This window comes from Macrosteles quadrilineatus, unplaced genomic scaffold (assembly GCF_028750875.1).
Source record: "Macrosteles quadrilineatus isolate MER2022 unplaced genomic scaffold, UCM_ALF_1.0 Scaffold_1__1_contigs__length_201487025, whole genome shotgun sequence".
Lineage (NCBI taxonomy): Eukaryota > Metazoa > Arthropoda > Insecta > Hemiptera > Cicadellidae > Macrosteles > Macrosteles quadrilineatus.
The window spans coordinates 1,554,360-1,576,160 of NW_026542594.1; the positions used below are offsets into that span (position 1 = coordinate 1,554,360).

The following is a 21,801-nucleotide window of genomic DNA, read 5'->3' on the forward strand; positions in this document are numbered from 1 at the left end:
GATTTTTATCATTTAAAAGTAAGTAAAGGCTTTGAGTTTTTTATTTGTTTTGTTGTTTGAACATGTTTTTTTTATGTAATTAGTATGTTAAAAGTTTTTGATAGGTACATTTATTGAAATAGAATCTTATTTTACACTGTTTTTCATTTCAGATCTCAAAAAGCACCATTTAAACATACATCAACCCTAGACGAAGGACGGTTACTCTACTCTGCTAGTTGTAAATAAGACTCGACATGGTGTTCCATTTAAATAACATTAATTTTTGTGAGTACTTAGGTTTGCTGCTATATGGAACATATTGAGGTGTGTTTTTTTTTTTTTATTGCAATGTTGATACTGTGCTTAGTAGGTTAAAATATATCCATAAACAAGCAAACTACAACGGTTTATTTATTCTCCATAAAAATCAAAATTAGGTTAATTATTTTTTAAGATTTTTTAAAAGAAAAACGTAGTTTAATTGATGTATTTTATTGAAGAATGTATGGTGCAGTACTAATATACCAAGTTATAAGTTACAAAAATGGTTGGACAATTTTATAAATATTAGTGATTTGATAGTAAGGTGGAACGGAACGGGGCGTCCTTAACGACCTTGTTGATACTCCTCCTTTAGCAAAGCAACGAGTCGTGGGAGATGAATGCAGTGAGTCTAGCGCCTCTTTTTCTCGCGGCGGTCACGCACGAAACTAAAAGCGGCGGCGAAATGTTCGGGCTTCTCCGTCGGTGTTCGGGTGGCCATTGCCGGCAGTGGACCCCTCGTCTCAGAGGGGGGAAGAGATCAAAGAGGCGCTCTCATTGGTCGGTGTGTAGATACGGCGAGGCAAACGCGCCGGCGACTTTTGAGAATCAGTATTCACTAGGATGGCTGCCAGCGGAGGTCGTGTCAGTTCGATTGTTGACTCTTTGTGTACAAAACTGTTTCTTCTTCTTCGTAATTTAACCGACCGCCGCGGGTAATCGTCATCGCAGTGAACTAAAGTCGATCCGAACGTACAGACTGAGTGATGTTTTTGTTACAATGGAACCGCGTGTCGTGCGGGCATGTGTCGGTAGACGAAGGAGCTCGATTCTAACCTCACTTTAACGGGTTAGTAGTGAATTTAAGTGTTGTGAAGTGGCAAACAATGCCGCATGTGAGCAGTGGCGGCGGTGGTGATGATTTAGGAAGTACAGATGAAGTGAAAGTGTTCAAAGAAGAAGGAGACGATGAAAAAAGATCGTCGGAAAATTTAACGGAAGAGAAAACGAGTCTGATTGATCTCACAGAATCGGAGGTAAGGACAGTGTGTGTTTTATGGTTAGGCCTGCATGTGAGTGAGCGTTAAACAGCGCGGACCTATTTTTAAACCAGTCGGCTAGGGATCACGTTTAGTCGAGCCAAAAACAACTGGCATAGACGACCGGCAGGCTTATCGCTAATGTGTGTTTGTGTCTAGCCAGGAGATAAGAAGCAGTCGATCTCTCTGAAATGTAACACAGTCTGGTGGGCTGGTTTTTATAATCAGCTGATGCTGATGCCCTTTGTTTATTTATGTGATGAGCTGAGAAGCTACATGCTTCTGTAGGAGCCCAGCCGCCTTTGTTTGGTTCTGTATGTCATGTAGTGACTGGCTGATTTGTGTTTCGGATTCGGATTGCTCTTCCCTCGTAGTTTCTTACTATATTTTTAATAATGGGATTTTATATTGATTCATAACGGAGTATGTGGTTAGTTAACATTGTAGAGGTACTTTGTATGAGAACGCTCATTAAAATATAATCAAGTTATTCAACTTTAATTAACTTTTTCATGTTTAATCATGCTATAGGCCTAGTTCACAAATTTAATTAATAAACCTACCCAATATTGTTTAATTTAACTTAAAACAGGTCGATGACACATTGATAATTTTCTTTTTTATGTATGGTACCCTAACTTACTTTCTTAGAAACTTTTGTTAGGTAACCAAAGTAAGTAACCTAAAATAAGTTTAATGGGCCTATTGTTAGCAAACTTGGCATTATTTTTCAAAGGGATTTAGGTCATTTAAAAATTTTATTAAATTACCTAGTCCATAAACCTTTGAATGTTTAAAATGCTGTTTTGCCTAATTTAGTTAGGCCTAAGTTATGAAATCATTAGCAAAGCAATAGCAATGCAAATCAAAAGGCACTCAAGATCCTAGGTAGGTTTAACTTAGGCTACCCCTAAGATTTTTTTAAACACATGTCAAATCAACCTAACTTAATTTAGATGTAGTTTGGATTAGGCTGAAACAAAAGTACAGTAACTTAAGTATAACAGCAAACTCAATGTACGCCTATTTATTACGAAATAAATATTCATAGATTCAAGATTTATTTCGGCCATTATACTTTAAGTAAATGTAAAATATGCAATGCATTAGTCTTGCTGGTGATTATTTGTAGATATTGCTTGTGTGCCCAATGAAACACACATGATGATCGTTATGGTAAATTCCAGCCTTAACTCGAACTAGGCTAGCTTGCAGTTGCAGTAAGGTAGGATTAGTGGAGATTTAGAGTGCATCGTAGCAGTTGTGTGGCTGAGGCAATGGCGATGATTAACACGGAGGTTTAACCAGTGTAATCTAGCCCGAGTGATAAATCAAAGCGGAGGTGTGACGGGCGAGATTCTACCTGGTCTAACAACCTGCCTCTAACAAGGGCGGACATCAGCCCTTGCACTTGTTCCTAGCCCCGGTCGCTCACCTTGGTCAGGACAAAGGCCTTTTACCTGTCTTGTCCCGGCCCTTTTCTTCCTCTCTGTGTTTGTCCCACATATCTGTGGGGAGGGTAGGAGTGCTCAATGAGGCTAAAGCTCGGCTATTTACTGACGGACAGATTCTCATCGATTCTCGGTAACCCTGAGGGTTGGGCTGTTAGGACTTTCCGTTAAGCTAGGAACGCCTGGGACATTGACGTTTGACAAAAAGGGACGTGTAATGTCTGGGAATCCAAATGGTGATTTATTTACAGCTAACCAATCACTTGTTATGGCTTATTGTTTTCAGTAAAACACTGTTTTGAATTACAAGCTAACTGATGTAATATAAATGCCATTTACTGATTACTATTTACAAACGAGCCGAAGTAGGTAATTGAAACATAATCATACAAGTGTGATTACTTGTTTAATTTATTGACCATAATAAAATGACGAAGTAAATCATCTCGTTAACCGTGTGAACACAGTACAGGTAGCTATGTACAGTCTTCGAATTACCACACTCTGCTGGAATTATATCGTTACCACAAGGTCTAAGTGAAATATAGCCTAGCATAATAAGTTATTGTGATACTAAATGCGAAAACTAATTTTCCTGTGAGGCATGTGACAGTTTACCATACTATGCAAAGCCTACACGTAGCAAAAGTTCTTCTTTTGGAATAGATAGTTAGGTAGTATTTACTATTAAAATTGCCCAAGACATAACATTGTCAACATTTTACTGCTAATATTTGTGTGTAGGCCTAATGTGTTCATATAGGCCTAATAGGTACTAGAATGGTATAAGTTAGTAGGCGTATTGGATTTTTTAAACGTGAAAGAGATTGTTATTGGGGGTCTAAGCTTGTGCCATAAGTGTGGCTGTTCAATGTGTAAAGTATAAAACAGAAGACTGTAACCATATCATTATAGTATGAACATTATCATAAGACTTGTTACCAAGATGAGATGAGGGGTAGGGGAAGGGATAAACACACCCTACAGTAGGAGTTTCCAACCGCCCCTCCCCAGATGAATTTATCTATAACACCGACTTCCCCTTCTGATAGAATCTTATCTCATTTTCTTGTTTTAACGTCCTTAAATGATCCGACTAAAGCTGCGGTACTATTGTGAGAAAATAAGTTTATAACTAAAAATTAGAGTGTAACAAATTTAAAATCTTGTCTGCATATTATGGCCTTTTATTTTTTCTTCGGTTGCTGTAAAAAAAATAGATGCCTCTAGTTGTATTATTTAGCAGTAAGTTAAATCAAATTTGACCCTACATTGCCATAAATACGTACATAAATCCGTTTTCCCACAGCATTAAATTATTATAATAAATCGTTTATTAGGCATTTACGGTTTGCTCTTCATAAAACTATCAATTAGGCCTACTATTAAAATTACTTAGCCTATATCAGTTTTAAGATTGAGCTGTTATCAGAAATTGACTTTCATTTGCTATCAGAGAATTGCCTACTATAATTGTAAAAAGAAAGTGTTATTAAACCATTAACTTAAGTTAGACATTGTACAAATCCTTGGTGTGGAAGCGAACTTTTTACGTTACCTACACCTCCATAATTGGAGATCGTGACGTGTTTCTTTACACACAAGAAAAAAATATTAGCAACCTTTCAGGTATACAAAATAATAATTAATAAATATATATCACATTACTGTAGCTTTGGTAGTAATGTGCAATGCCCGGGTCTTCACACTCCAGGACGAATGTCCCAAATTTATAATCCTTAATAATTTATTTTTAATCATTATTTAAATAATTTAACGAAACAATTATCGTAATTCTAAATGTGTCGGCTTCAACGAATGTGTATCTACAAAAGTCGATAGTATTTAAATTTGTTTAAATACGACCAGGCTAAGTTTACATTTGAAGTTGCCTATAAAACAAACTTAAGTTGTTCTTATGTGTTCTTATGTGGTTTTCAAGCGCTCACAGACCGCAGTTTTAAAACACGAGAATTAATGTCGATTTATGATGTCTCACAGACTAAAGTACTTTAAATCACTTTATTTTGTGGCCAATAAAGTGAGAGAAATGATTTTATGCTTACTTTATGTCGCCAATGTATCAGAGGGGCTGGGGATGCCAACATGGTTTATGTCGCTGTTAAAGTAAAGTCATCTCTGTCACCCCTTTGAATTTATCGCCCATTTTGAATCTGACAATTGTTACAGTATCAGCAAATTTAATTGCCGATAGCCCTCTATGCGCTTACCATAACTTGGGTTGTAACCTTGTCAAAACTATCCTTGTATTTTCATTGCGCTGAAATATACTATTAATTAGATACGTGTACATGTACGTACAAGGTACAGTAGTCTACGTGTTTTTTTGTTTTTTTTTTGGGTTGTATGTAGGCAGCAGGTTAGCATTTAAGTTATAAAAGTCCTAATGTTTTGAAGCATTAGGCATAACATACAGAATTTCAGCATCCATTTCTCTACAAAACGTAAAATTGGTTTTACTTCGATGAGATTGCAGCCGTTAGATCGAGACAAATTTCATAGAGTACCTAAAAAATAATTTTCGCTACATAACGATGATAGTTATTACTGTAGCCTTTATATTAGGGTAACGCCAACAGTTCCGAAACCACAGTACTTTCGCATTTAGGGCCCTTAGAAATAAAAAAAATATTGTTCACTCAAACTACTTTACAAACATGTACATGACTAAAGTTCGTGAAACAGAAACCATTGGATAGAGGGTATTGGGGTTTTAAGGGGTTTATACTTATCAACAATCTGTGTCTTGAGTTTTATACAAAAGATAAGGAATCATCTTAGCATAATACAAAACGTTTGCCCACATGCATGGCATCTTCCTGGATTCATGGAAAATAAGATGAATTAATAAGATTTAAATTGAAATTACTAATACACATTTCTGTGCCTTTTATAACAGAAAACCTATTAGGGGCCTATACCAATTGCGCCTAGTTCATTTATGTTGGACATTGGTTTAGGTACGGTACAAATTTATTTTAATTTTAAACCTTATCTAGTAAAATAAAATACCCCCGCTGCAGGAAACCTGCAGACGAAGCGAATATCCAATTTGCCTGTTTGGATTTTTAATTATATCTATTTAAATAACATTAGCTTTGACAGGTAGCTAGGTTTGCTGCTAATTGGAGTGTAATAAAGTGTGTTTTTTAGTAAAATATAAAAAGCTTAGTAGCCTTTAAAATAAATAAATAAATAGTATAAAATATATCCATAAGCAAGCAAACAACAACAGTTTACTTATTCCCCATAATAATAACATGGGAATTATAAATTTTCTCCGTTACCAATAACCGTAAAAAACACTCCAAATTTCCTTTTTTTGTTTTTGTAGGGCCATTGAAATGGTTTAACGAGAAATTGGTATTTCATGTCTTGGGGGTTAAATGAGAAAAGCAAATTTTTACCACAAATACCCGTTCCCATGGTAAGCTTAAGTCGGATAAAAATATACTAACACTAACAGTAGATACTATGCATTGTTATATCTAGCATAGTATAAGTATAGTAAAGCTCTTCATCATAACGTAGCAGTTTTCCTATTCTTATATAGTAAATGATTCAAAGCGCTCTCTCGCAAGAGCTGTCGGTTGAAAGTTTTATAAGAAAGTCTAGCAAGGGCTCTTACTGAAACGGCTGCTCTCGGCTCTTCTAATCTCCTAAAGTAATTGAGTGACTCAAGACCCCGTTGTGTCTTGGACGTGTTTCTTTATAATAAATATACTTTAAAAAATATGTATTACATGTAGGCCTTTTATTAGCTTTTCACTATGAGGGGACATCAGTTTGGTAGTACAATATTAACATGTTAAATTGGGGTAGCGGAATTCTTTCCCCCTGGAATTTTACCCCCTGAGCAAAACTGACGTTACAACCTAGGGAGTAAAATTCCGGCGCGAACCTTCGAGTTGCACATGATTAGTTGAATGAACTAAAGGTGGAATTAAACGTATCACGGTTGTGGATTTTCAAGATAATTCAGTAAGCTACTTTCTACGAATTGTTGTATAAATTATTGTAATATTCTTACCAATTTCTATATCCGAACCAAGGGTAAAATTCCGTGGGTGAAATTATGAGGTTAAAATTCCGGGTCGTAGATCTACACTTATCTAAAACCTAAAACCCAGGTTATATGCTCAGGGAGTAAAACTCCGAAAACTCAGGCTTTATTGCTAATCGAATTTATACGCTCTGTCTATTATTTTCATTAGACTCCCAAATCAACGGAGTTAAAACAACGATGTGAAGAACTACTATGAGTTGTGTTTATATCGTTGGGTTAAAATTCCGCCCGCGAACAAACTTGAGAGCACTGAGGTTACTTACTATACGTCGTGACGTCAGCTCTGTTCACTGTGTTGTGGGATAAAATTCCAGCGACCCGATTGAGTTTATTGTGACGGCAAGTCACCAAAATTATTTTATAAATCTTGGCAAAATTTTTTTTCCAAGGTGAAAAACCTGGCAATGGATATCACAATTTATATACCTCCATACAAATGAAGGTACTGTAATTGGAGAATAGGTAATGTATATTGTTATTATTAGGTTTGCCAAGAAGAGAGGTTACCGTACTGAGAGGCTCCTCCTGTGTTTCTGGAGCCAAACCAGTAGTGACCGGTTAAAAATATTCAGTTTCTGCATTCAATCCAATGTATCGGTGTTAATTTTTTGCTTAAGATTGTCTAAGGATTAATAGGTACGGTAGTAGACTTTCTCAAAATTAATAATTTTCACAAGCAAATATTCGTGAAAATTAATAATTTTGAATACCAAGCATATATGACAGAAGGAAACACACACACACAAGTAAATAGTTAAGTGTTTAACACAGTTTTCAATGCGAAATTATTTGGGTGATCCCGGGTATTCGTATATTGGCATCAGTAAAAACATTTTATAAAATATGTTTCCTGGCCAGGCCCTTTGTAATAGGACCTCTACCGTATTTCGCACTGTTTATAGGACAAATGATAATACTATATAATGTTAATATTTTTGTGTTGAACCGTTGAACGCAATGCACTTTTGCCACAACGGATAACACAACAACTAATTGTTTTTTCGAGTCGGATATTGTTTAGTATTTAAAATAGCAGCTTTAAAAATTTAAATGACAGTATGATTTTGATGTAGGCTGACAGTTATGTCCATTGTTCACGTAGAACTATGCCTGAAGACTAAACTAAATAATTGTACACAAAGTTGTTAGTATTTGTAATAGACCGTTTGTACCGTAGCAAACGTTGCAGACAATTTAGTTTTATCACTGGTCTCTGTTAACTGTTTTATTGCTGGATCAGGTTTATCTCAATCTGTTATTTTTACCTGTTATCAGTGACTAGTTAGTTACTATCTATCTGTAAATTACGACAAGTCTGGTTCCAACACCGTTCTTCAATTATTCATTATCAGAGGGAAACAGTCCAACCAAATAACATTATTGTGTAAATTATTTGATTTAATCGATGGTTATTGAAGCTTAAAATCCTAAAATGCGTCCAGGTTTCTTATAGAAAACAGCCATTCATAATGGATATTCTTTCCAAAATGTTAAATAGTAATAGTCCTATAATGTTTTGAAAAAAAAAAAATATCTGAATAATTCAATAGGGTGCAGTTTAAATTTATGGTTGTTTCTCGATGTCACTGATTTCTTCTCTAGCACTCCACTACGCAATGGCAACAATCTTTTTATTTACAGAATACACATACTACTCTCATACAGTATTGCAGTTTTATTTTTATCGCTATAACTAGGCAAAAACAACTCAGTACATAGTTATATCATGTCTATCTGAGTTGTAAGCTTTCTGTGCAGTCTACGCGTTTACCCTGATTTGAGATGGACCTTCACTGTTGGCTCATTTGAAATAGATCGCCTCAAAAACTTGCGTAAAGACAACTCTACCTGCAACTATTAGCCTAATTCAGGAGGCGATGAATATAGGCATACTCTAACATTTGCTATGTAAACTAGAAGTTATTATTTACAACTGTAGTTAATAAAAGTACCAGGGGATTCCGCTACTGAAATAGTTTCCTTGATGGGATTGTTTGCAACAGGTCGTATTAAATATACATCGATGCTTAAATGTGCCTTCTCACTCGCTGTAATATTATCCAACTACAGTAGCTTGTTATTAAAAGAGTTATTGATGAGCTCTCTAGTCTCTAGGTTAAACTCTTTGCAACTAGAAAATCCTGTATATTCCTTATCCGAATTACTCGAACCTCCCTACAAAAGTATCTTCAGCAATAATAAAGGTACGGTAACTAAACAGGTCACTGAAATAGTTGCCAATGGATACTGAAAGAAATGCAGCTGCATCAGGGCAGGTTGCTCTTGGCTCTTGGGTATTCCTGATCCCCTTCCCCGGTACCTCCTTGTCACTATACTGTACTTTAGCCGAAGTTATACGTACCACTGTATACAGGTTACTGAAATAGTGTCCATACTTGGCTCATACGTTAACAAGTTAGTTGCTCTTTGGATATATATCATCTGGTTCTGCGATTGCGACAGTTCCAGTAGTGTGTTCCGTCTCAGAGTGAGCTATGAGCAGTGACAGTTATTTTTCACCGCCAGTCCCTTGTTTACGACTAAGGACATCAGGTTTGACAGGCTATCTCTAATTGCGTTCCGCCATCTCCACCATCCCTATGTCGTGCATCGCATATGTCGGTGTTTTTGTCTCGAATTATCCCGGCCGTAGGTATTTTCAAACTGGTTCTGATGGTTTCTATTCTTAATTCGAAAGAATGACAGATAGGAATGTGAAGCACAGTTTTTTTTATTCTTCGTAGCAGTATAGTATGATGTAGATTTTCACGAGATTATCAACGAATTTCTGTTTACTTACTACTAAAATTTTTATCAAATAACATGATTTTGAAAATTTTAAAAAGGGGTTGTAAGACCGACCAAGAAAGTCCTATTATTGTATATACAGAAACATTGACTAAACATTAACAATAGGCCTACGTTAAAGTTAAACGGTCCGCGGTAGTTTGCAGTGTACGCAACACTTATCAGATCAGATACCAATGTGGGAAGGAATCGATTTCGAGCAGTCCAGGTCAGGCGCGTTTATCAAAATACTAATGAATATTAATCGGCCAAGCCGTACGTACGTTACGCCTAATGTATTGGATTACGTTCAATACTAATTTATCACTGGAACGACGCGGCCGGGCCCAATCTTGTTTCTGGTTAGAGCCTCGCTTTATTGTAGTCTACTATCTTGTGACTGGGTTGTATGATGGGTGGGTAGGTCTATAGGAACTGAGTAGTTGATTTAATAAGTTCTGACGGTTGCCAAATATTATAGTACACAGGGAATAGATAGGTTTAGCCTATATCTATAGTGTGCGTTGTTTTCTTTTTGACAGACCAACATTTTAACTAGGTTGTACAGGTTGCTCCTAGAAACTTCGCTCTGTTTGCAAAATAATTAAAACCGCCAGTTTAGAGCCTTACGGTTGATTTGTTATTGTTATTATACTGAATGGTGAAAATGTCACTTTTATTTATCGCCGTTGGGCTGAAATGTGTCACGCAGCTAGCCAAAGGCAGCTCCAGAGTACAGCACAGGCATGGCACGGCCAACATGGGACAATACACGGTCAGCGCGAGTTGTTAGCGTTTTTGTCATGTCCGCGCCGCGTTTTTACACTGTAACCGACATCATTCCCGCATTCCGACGTAACGATTGAGCCTAACATATTCCACCGACCCTTTTTGCCTCGTTTGGACAGTGACTTACCGCCAATGACTTATTTTCCCATTATTTTATTATTATTGATCGCACTTTTTGCCGACGGTAATTATTTAATTACCGTGTTAACCCGACAGACTGGCTGTTGATGCCGGGCGTCGTTGTCCGTAGTTGCTGACTTTCTCCTTAGCTCCTGTTTTATGAGGTTGCCGCTTTATGGCCTCCTATTTTAGACGACGGAATGTGTTTATGTCTGCTCTCAGTAAATTGAACATTGAGTATTCGTGATACATCGACTTTAGTGAGGGTCGCGTGAGGTGTGGATGGTGTAGTGGCGACTGTGTAGTGGTACAGCTACTATTGTGTACGATACTGTCCGTCCAGTGCCCAGTGGTGATGGTGAAGGAAGACCTATAGTGGCGTGCGGTGGAACTATAGAATGACGAGGGGCGAGAAGCAGCACAGGAATGTCAGACTCAGGGCTCAGGCAGGGTAGTGGCGACTGTGTAGTGGTACAGCTACTATTGTGTACGATACTGTCCGTCCAGTGCCCAGTGCTGATGGTGAAGACCTATAGTGGCGTGCGGTGGAACTATAGAATGACGAGGTGCGAGAAGCAGCACAGGAATGTCAGACTCAGGGCTCAGGCAGGGTAGTGGCGACTGTGTAGTGGTACAGCTACTATTGTGTACGATACTGTCCGTCCAGTGCCCAGTGGTGATGGTGAAGACCTATAGTGGCGTGCGGTGGAACTAGAGAATGACGAGGTGCGAGAAGCAGCACAGGAATGTCAGACTCAGGGCTCAGGCAGGGTAGTGGCGACTGTGTAGTGGTACAGCTACTATTGTGTACGATACTGTCCGTCCAGTGCCCAGTGCTGATGGTGAAGACCTATAGTGGCGTGCGGTGGAACTATAGAATGACGAGGTGCGAGAAGCAGCACAGGAATGTCAGACTCAGGGCTCAGGCAGGGTAGTGGCGACTGTGTAGTGGTACAGCTACTATTGTGTACGATACTGTCCGTCCAGTGCCCAGTGGTGATGGTGAAGACCTATAGTGGCGTGCGGTGGAACTAGAGAATGACGAGGTGCGAGAAGCAGCACAGGAATGTCAGACTCAGGGCTCAGGCAGGGTAGTGGCGACTGTGTAGTGGTACAGCTACTATTGTGTACGATACTGTCCGTCCAGTGCCCAGTGCTGATGGTGAAGACCTATAGTGGCGTGCGGTGGAACTATAGAATGACGAGGTGCGAGAAGCAGCACAGGAATGTCAGACTCAGGGCTCAGGCAGGGTAGTGGCGACTGTGTAGTGGTACAGCTACTATTGTGTACGATACTGTCCGTCCAGTGCCCAGTGGTGATGGTGAAGACCTATAGTGGCGTGCGGTGGAACTATAGAATGACGAGGTGCGAGAAGCAGCACAGGAATGTCAGACTCAGGGCTCAGGCAGGGTAGTGGCGACTGTGTAGTGGTACAGCTACTATTGTGTACGATACTGTCCGTCCAGTGCCCAGTGCTGATGGTGAAGACCTATAGTGGCGTGCGGTGGAACTATAGAATGACGAGGTGCGAGAAGCAGCACAGGAATGTCAGACTCAGACTGGTTGTTTATTGTTTTATGGCAGCAGCTGTAAAAGTGTAATCGTGATCCTGGGCCGTAGGTCCTGCGTACTCATTTATAGTCCTGGGACTGACTCGCCCATCCCTCCTACAACCACAGTACAGTACAACGGAGCTTGCTAGATACCAATCGTCCGGTTTACTACTGAACTCATCTTTCTGTAGCCATTTTACCAAATTACTAGTGATGCAATAGCAGTTACATCTTTCTAGAATTGTTACTGAGGCAAACTAGTTAAGCTAGGATTATTCAATAAAACCCTTACCATCAAGAGAAAATGAATCCAGTTTTTGTATATCTAGTAAGGCTTGAAGAGTTCAAGCTATACAATAGTAGGGGACCATTTGACATTCTCATCCAATTTTCTTATTTAAAGTTATATCACATTGTTGTTACAACTTGACGTAGGTCCGCTGCCGCTGCCAATGATGGCCGTGTTGTATACAGTATGCTTCACTGCCAGCTGGTTATCAAGGGTTATCGCCTGACCCGGTTATTCATTAGTATAAACGCCAAATTTGCAACACATCGCAAAGTGGCGCCTTCGCCTTCCATCTTATCATGGGCTTTTTGTTTACTACCAACGCGATTGTATTCTAAGAAACCGTATCGTAGCTGTAAATAAGAATTTTTTAATTGGATCATACTTATTTAATACGTTTTTCAGACTGTCTTAACAAGGTGAAAAAATTGTTGTAAAAATCCTTCTCTTCCAACAAACCGTCCCATGGAGCAGATGGCTAGCCAACTAATTCGGTTGAATTCTACACTTTTAATCCCAAGCTAATCAAGATTGGAGATATACAAGAGTTATCGAATATGCACGGAACGGAACTATATGGAAATGTTAAAATAATAATAGATTATTGGAGATTATTGAATCTAATCTAACCCGCCATTAACGTACGATACTATTTGTTCGAATTAACTCTTTTCTTCCTTTTTATTTAAGAATTAAATTTAATGACTGAATAACATTTGATCAAGTTTTAAAAAGCTAGAAACATCTCCTGCCTATATTGTTTAATATACTTGGTATTATTCAAAAAAATATCTCAAATCTCCTGAATGAAAAAAAAAAACAAAAACATACATTCACACCTAATTGTTAAAAACGTATTCTACGTAAAAAACATTGCAAAACTATAGTAGGTACAATGTTTTTAATCAGCAGAAGGAAGTGAAACTGGTGAACATGAGTTGTGACACGACCGCGGTACATCTCAAAAACGTGTTTAAAAGTTGAAACTAGTTTGCCGAGTGTGTAGAATTACAGTATCATAAACTACTCCCGCCAAGAACCCCCAAGTCTTTAAGATGAGTAAAGAAAACGGCCAGACGATGGCGTGTTATCAGTCAAACGTTAGTGTGTGATAAGAGAGGTGAAGATCCCCATCAATCGACCCTCTCAGCCTGCTCTCCAGTCTGTACATCCACATCATGTTTATCTTTGGAACTACATTGACAGTTGACACAAAAGCATAATGGCGTGGGAACTTCAGGCGGGTTACACACCGGTGTCGCGGATATGATGTCGCCGATATTTTTCGTGTCCGCGACATGCCCCTCGAAAACCAACCTATGTTATCTTATGGAGCTTTACACACCAGTGTCGCAGACACGTTGTCCGCGACTCGTGTCGCAGACGCGTGTCTCGAGCGAACCAACCGGTCGGTGTTTGGACGGACATGTCTCGTGTCTCTTGGGCCCGCGCATGCGCAGAACACGTTTCTAGTAGGTTTTCGCGTTTTATTACTTAATTTATTGCCTTATGGTGTGAAATGTAGTATTGTGATATTAAATACTTCAATTTACACCATAAGGAAATTACGTAAGTACTGTAATACAATTAATTACGATGTATTTTGGAAAGATTACCATGAAGTTATCTTAAATGTTTTTGTAGAAAGAACAACAGCAACAACACATCATCTTCTTATGACGATGGCATTATTTAAAGTGATGAATGGTGTGATTCCTTCACTCTCATGTCGCCAGCACGTGCCTCTTCCATGGTTGTATTTTATTACATGTCGCAGACATCATGTCCGCGACATCAGAAATATCGGCGACATCGTATCCGCGATACCGGTGTGTAACCCGCCTGACATTGCACGGACGCTGTGACAAAAACATTACATTTAACAGCAGACAACAACTCCTGACAAATAATATCCATTTAAGATTTTGCTAATAAATAAACTACTGCAATTAATAAAATTAACTTAAAATTAAAATTAGTAGTTAAAATAAACTATTGTTTAAATAGTTTAAATAAATTATTGTATTTATTTGAGTAAAGTAGGCATTGCTGTATATCACATGAGTTTGTACAGTAGGTTGTTCTTACAGTAGACTGATTTATGAAATGAGTCTGCATCTATACAAGTACTTAGTTCTTCGGCCGATAGAGGTGGTTACAACAAGGCGAATGTCCATAATATTTTTCACCATTTCTTATCCTCCAACTGTTTGCCGATGTAGATTACTACTCATACGACAGTTGAGACAGAAGACAATGCTCTAGCTCCCGCGGGAAGTGGTGTGGTGGTGAATGAGATCAGCGGCCACCGGAAGTGCAGTCTACCGGAAGTAGCAAAGACGTTTGCCTTGAATGGAGATGTGGGAAGCCGTAGATCAATGCAATACACACTAGACAGCCAAGAAATGCAATGTAAAAAACGTTTTGGATAGTTGAATAAAACATTCCAAAAATAATAATGTTTACCCGCAGTTACAGTAAAATTGTTAGTTTCGTTAAACAAAATTTTGTTAACCAGAACCTCGCCCGAAGCCTCTGTTGTGACGGACACGGACACGAGTGATAGCAGCTGTTGATAACAATATGATGATAACAACTATCTAACTGTCCTAAACAAAATAGCTTCAACTGTAATATGTAAAACACTAGTTTAGTTAGTCATTATAAAAGGCTAAAGTGGTTTACCTTTTTTAAGTGTCAGTACAGTAAGAACTTAAATTTGTATGCTTAATTTTTAAAACGATAATGATATTTACAAGAGCATCCATCGAATAAAGAGCAGTTTTCCTGTGGCACTTGGCAGTTTACGTTTCACAACACAGTTTGGCGAAACGCATACATACAGTACTACCATTGACTATATTGACTATTGATGACACCAACTATCTCAAGAATGATAACTACAAGAGCTAATAACTCGAATTGCTTCCTTAGTCTATGCTAAAATACAAACTAAAAATAGGCTTTACCACACCATTTGAGCTGGATTGACGAAGGTAAAGCCTATTTTTAGATTTTAAACAGCTCAATGGATGAAACATGGATTTTATTAATAAAATACAAAGCCAAACGGACTCACTCTCACTAGGTATGATTTTTCTTACTATGTTAATTAGGTATGATTTTTAAATTTTATATTTTATTTAACTACTTTCCTGAATTTTGATGAAATTTTTAAATCGGGTATTTTTGAAACCTCGTACAGCAATAAATACAAATATGCCGTACTATTCTATTACCCAATCTTTCTTTAAGTGATGATAATCGAATTTGTACAACGCATGATCTGTACAATGCCTCAAGTGTTCGCATGGTTTGTATGACAATTTTACTATAACTACATCTCGGCCGTATGCAACTGGTGTTATCTGATTATGTTGTGGACGGATACGTATTTCGCTTTTTTAGCTATAAAATCTAGTTTTGACAACTATCTGTTAAAACCACACTTTAAACCAAATTGTTGTTGGCCGACGTGAAGGGATAGAGTCATTGGTGGTGTGCGTGTGGCAGACATCAGATAGCAGCGTATCGCGGGTATATCAACTCCACTGCCACCCTTAAACAATAAACCACTCTTAATACTTCCTATGTACCGCGGTCGTGTCACAACTCATGTACACTACACACTGCGTGACTCAGACTTTCTTCTGCTCATTTCCAAAACTCTACTTTGTTTTGTCTTTTTTTAGATTACTTTGGTAACAATTAATAATAAGTGTGGATGTATTTTTCCTTTTAGAGGATTTATTTCTCCAGTGAATTTTGTCTTTAATTTATTTATAGATAATATTTATTGATTAGTCATTATTATAACAACTTACTTAAGGTATATTTATGTATAATTTATATGTTCTACTGAATATCGTTAAGAAAAATCTGAACATTTTTAAGTATAATTGAATGAACGAAGTGAATTCTCATACTGGGGTGAAATGCATCTTTATGTTGATCGAAATCTCGAGAATGCCTAAAGTTATAAACTTGATGTGTTGCACAAAGATTCTATACCACTTTATCTTGCGACCATTAGTTGTTGAAAAATATTTGTTCCGTAATTATTATAAAATCTTAAAAAAACATTTTTAATTTTGTCCCATAAGATTAACATTATGAGCTACCTTCTTCTTCTTTTTATTTGTTTACATTTTACGACCTACAATTTTGTCGTTTACTTGAGACAAAGAGAACGACTACTCTTTCATCCATAGAGTAACAGTCAAACCGTATTCACATTATAACTCTACAATTTCTAGGATAATAATGTATTTACGAAAATACTGGCAGGAGTTAACAAATTATCTACTAAAATGTATCGCAATTGATTGAAAAATAAATATTTACATGTTTATTCTACAAGCTACGTTTCTTCAGTAGGCAATGCTATATAATAAGTACGACGCGACGGTAAACGATGCCGTGGGTGAAAGTCTACTAACTTATTGTTTCCTAACTTGCTAAAAGTTAAGTGTTATCTTTGACTAATTAATATTAGATAAGATTTCACTATCTAATAATCAATGGTTTTAGTTATTTTCGTTCTGGTTGTTCTAAATTAAATTTCAGTTCTCGCGTCGGTGGCTTTATCTATTCAGTCAGTCATTCAAATGTTGCCCCAAAATATTTAGATAAGTTACTGTACTTTCATATTACTGTATAGTGATATAACATAAGTACTAAGACTTTTTTTATCAAATAAGGTTTTTTTCATTTAATATATCTTTTTTTTCATCGGTCGTCTGCAGTTCACTCGCTAACTAAGACAGAATCAGAAATGCTGCCTTAAGTTAAGTTTAGTCTTAGAACATACTCCTCAAGGTTTAGTGCATTCTGCTAATTGATAATAAGACGGCAACCTAAGTAGGTTTCAAAAGTTTGTGAATAAAATCCTATCCATTTAAATTACGTAGGTAAGTAATGCAATCAAACTGCATTTTAGATTCAACTCAAACCTCATTCATTAAGTTAAGGTTAACCTAAAACAAGTAGACCCAGTTCTGATGAAGAGTGGATGAAACTCAGCCAATGGACACAAGAATAGGCAATAGGAAGGAGCTTTCCCGACTTTGACTTTGGTCTGAATAAGTGACAAATTTTAGTGAGTTTAATATTGAACTCTCAGTCGACTATGTGTAAACTGAGCTTCTGGACCCTTCATCAAGTATTGAACACTAAATACTGTAGGTCAATAAGTGGGAACCTACTGCTTCAAAGAGCTAACTTAGCCCACATAAAATAATGCTGCTAAGGGCCCATAACAAAAGGACTACGCAGATAACCAAGAAGTGAAGATCAAGACGTACGGTACGAGCAGACATGAAATTGGGCTCACAGGTCTTCATCGATTGTACCAAGGCAGTGGAAGAATGGTGAGACAGACAATCAGAATGCTGAGGTAGATAATCTTAACTTCAAAATATAGCCTAAACAGTATAAACTTTTGAAGGAAGGCGGTGAAGCGAGGAAGTGCTGTGTCATGTAACGTTGTTTTGTGTGAAGTGTGTCTGTTAGATTAATTGGGGTGGCGGAATTGTACCCCCCTGGAATTGTACCCCCTGCTGGTTTGTGACGTCACGATGACGTCTCATTTTCTCGACCAAAACGGCGTGTACGGGCTGGAATTGTACCCCCCTCATAAAACTTTGATATTGTTATGCACGAGTGGTTTGATTAAATCCACTGGCATCTAAAAAACTGTACGGACCGGAATTGTACCCCCCTGGAATTGTACCCCCTCAGTTAGAACTCACTTTTATTTGACCAGTGTACGGGGTGGAATTGTACCCCCCTGGAATTGTACCCCCCGTCAGTCTAGCCCTTCTTATAGGACCGGAATTGTACCCCCCTGGAATTGTACCCCCTGGTCACGGCAGAAGAAGATGTACGGCCCGGAATTGTACCCCCTGGAATTGTACCCCCTGGAATTGTACCCCCCCCCCCCACATTTAACCGAGGAGCTTGTCTATTATGATTACCAACTAAAATCAAAACAATAGTTATGTTGGATATTAGAGGGATTCACGAATGTGAAATGAAGCAAGTTACCCGACACCTAATGAATTGCTTGTTGTAAAAGGATATTCTAAGAAACTGCAAATTAAGGCCATTCAGAGTAACGTGCGAGAGGCCTAACAGACTTCTTTGTACGTTATTCATTAATATTTTCTTAACCTTCCCAAGTACTAACTGTTCATGGGTTAGCTTAAATTCACAAAGGTTAAAACTTTGACAAACTGTGGACTACTTTGTACCAGATACCTACATTCGGGACCACGTAAGTTTGCAGTTGAGGGAGGAGCCTATTAACCATATGGTTTTGAATGGACCATTGGGAACCGTCTTGTGATTGGCTGGCACCATCTGCAAACTTACGTGGTCCCGAATTAAATTTTACAACAGGTATTTTGTCTACCTTTGCCAGTAATAACTGTTCATAATTTGTTACCGAATGAACAATAATGCACATTATGTTTTAATGAACAAAAATGAAATACATCAACTTCTTTTCACGGTCATATTAAATTACGTTGAAAAAGAACGAAGAAAAGTGACGTGAACAAATAACCATTCCATTCTTATAGCGTAGTTATTGTATACAAACTAGTTTAGCTTAGTTATTAGGCCTATGTGCAGTAATCAAAAGGTAAGTATTTCAAATCTATATAACCAAGCCGAAATTCGCTGCTTGCGACTCCTCTTTTAAAAACAAAGTGTGTTAGGATTTGCACTGCTTGTATCGTTTTAAAGAAATCAATCAGCTTGGGTTATAAAATTATTTAGAAGCTTTGTCCATGAGGGAATCAAGCTCAGCGTTAATTCGTAAACGTTTATTCCTTAATGCTTGGCCTTTTATTAAGTCACTAAGGAAGGCAACAGGTATATCCTGCGATCACAAGAACATCGCAGTTATCCCAAACGATCAAAGCAAATTTGTCGTCATTTCCCACGATTACGGCAACGCTGTTTGTTATCATCTCTTGCGATCTCTGATACAATGTGGTAATTTACCGAAAACGCGATTTAAGAGACACAAAAACAAGACGTGATAAGGTAACTAACGGCGACTCGTTACAGATTGCTTTGGTGGATATTATAAAATTTAAATTTCTCTTTTCGCACAAAGTATTCATTTTGTTTGGGCACAAAAGTCCCAGGTATTTCCCTAGTCATTAAAATTCAATTTTAGTACTTAGTTTTTTCGATCACCCTGGTCGCAAAAAACATGCTCGTTTTATTTGGAAAGTTAATTATTGTTTGTTGTTGTACGCGTAGATTTGCAAACTAACTTTCCATTTTTTACAGTCCCTTGGGCTCTGCCCCAGTGGCTTTGAAAGTTCCCATGTTATCCTTATGGAGAACATAATTGTTTACATTTTGATCAGCTGTATAATTAAATTACTGTTATTTATTTTGCAATTCAATGAAACACATTTACCGATTTTGTTGAAATTCAATATTTACTATTTTAATTTACATCTATATAAATAAAATTAGAGTTTTGTCTGTACATTGCTCAGAATCATACATTTTTAGGTTATTTTTACGTTTTATACATTAAAGAAGCCGAAACAAGTCTCATCTAAATTTCTGTCTGTCTGTCTGTCTGTCTGTCTGTCTGTCTGACACACTCAAGATGGCATTTTACGCAATCTTCTCCAGGAAAACAAGAGTACCTATCAAGACCCAAGTCATTTTAATGTATTCACTGGATTGGCGAGAGTGTCTTTAGCCATTAAAATATGGTCTCACTACTTTGTAATTAAAATTACGGCCGTTCAAAAATGCAGTTTTGTGCGATTTTTGTCAAGTTTTCTTCCAATTTGTATCACATAATCATCTATGAAACAACGAACAGCTGTTCGGATCAAGATTATTTTTTCTAGCTGTCACTGAAATGTTTACAAATGTTGTTTACAAACACCACAACCATTTCCGATCACGTTTTGAAGGCAAATCCCATCCAAGTGAGATTAAAAACGTTTTTATTACATAAAGGATTTAATTAATCGCAAGTGGAATAATATAGTGTAACCGTAAATTAAATAACTAGGCATCATCCAGGTCAGGAACCAGAAATATGTGTATAAAATTGTTTTGGAGTTTTGATAACCAGAAAGAAGACATTGAATCAAGATTGAATCAGTGTTGTATACGGCTGGGAAACTTAAATTTACTAATGACCGTCGCCAATAGCTTAGAAACAATGTTCTACTCATTGACGGCTCTTCAATGGCGGTTGTGTAAAGTGTAAAGCAAAATATTACAACTGCAGTGGGTGATTGTAACAGAGGTTTACGGATGATGCTGAACTCGATTTTCCAATGTGTCACTTTCTGTTCCTACCATTGACTATATAAAGTCAATAGTTCCTACTCACCGTGTGATGCAATCGCTGGACCATACAGCCAATAGGCTCATAGCCCTTCTCTTGGGTACGTGTGGTACGTATGCTTACCCAATTATTTATAACAACCCTTTCGACAACGATCCTTGATACCGGTACTTTTCCATAGAATACACGGCCTACCTAGGTACTTAAGAAATAAAATTATAAACGTCCAAAAACCCAACGTTGTGTGATTTTTGTCACATTTCCTTATAATGTTAATATATATACCAGCAACCATTGTTTAGAGAATACGTAATCTATTAAATAACAGAAAGTTATGTTGTATAAGGTTTTTTTTTTCAAACTGACACCGATAAGTTTGCATTAAGAGTTGTGTACAAATAAAGCAATTAATGGGAAATAACTTTGATTGCCGATAACTTTTTACGAGAAAATCCAAAACCAAGAGATCAATAACCTTGATTAACCAGGGTGTATACCAACCGGGAAAACCGGGAAAACCGGGAATTAACCTTGAATTTGAAGGGACCTGAAAAAAACCGGGAAAAAGCCGGGATTTTTGGACCAATTCCGGGATTTTTATTTTAGCCCCGGTAGAAGATTGTAGTCGTAAAATACGTCTTGCCGCGATTGCGGGCGACGACGATGACGTTTTCGTGACCGCGGGAGACGACGATGACGTTTCAGTGATCGCGGGATACGACAATGACATCTACACGTCCGCGGAAAATGTTGATGATTTGCCGCGATTGCGGACGACAACGATGACGTTTCCGTGACCGCGGGAGACGACGATGACGTTTCCGTGACCGCGGGAGACGACGATGACGTTTCCGTGATCGCGGGATACGACAATGACATCTACACGTCCGCGGGAAATGTTCATGATTTGCCGCGATTGCGGACGACAACGATGACGTTTCCGTGACCGCGGGAGACAACGATGATGTTTACATGGCTGCGGTAAATATTCATGATTTTACCGCGATCGGGTACTTCGACGATTACGTTTCCCTAACCGCTGGAGTCAATGATGATGTCTACACGGCCGTGGAAGATATTCATGATTTGCCGTGACCGCGAAAGATGAC

At 37.8% G+C, this 21,801-nt stretch overlaps 1 protein-coding gene across 1 annotated transcript in view; it reads left to right on the forward strand.

Annotated features, from left to right (window-relative positions):
* The first annotated feature begins 689 nt into the window (after positions 1-689).
* The window catches only part of LOC128983220 (protein pangolin, isoforms A/H/I/S-like), a 254,079-nt gene continuing 232,967 nt past the window's right edge, over positions 690-21,801 (forward strand). Inside the window, exon 1 of the mRNA XM_054402449.1 lies at positions 690-1,280. Coding sequence (XP_054258424.1) covers positions 1,131-1,280 — 150 coding nt within the window. The 5' untranslated portion in view covers positions 690-1,130. The remainder of the gene's footprint in view (positions 1,281-21,801) is intronic.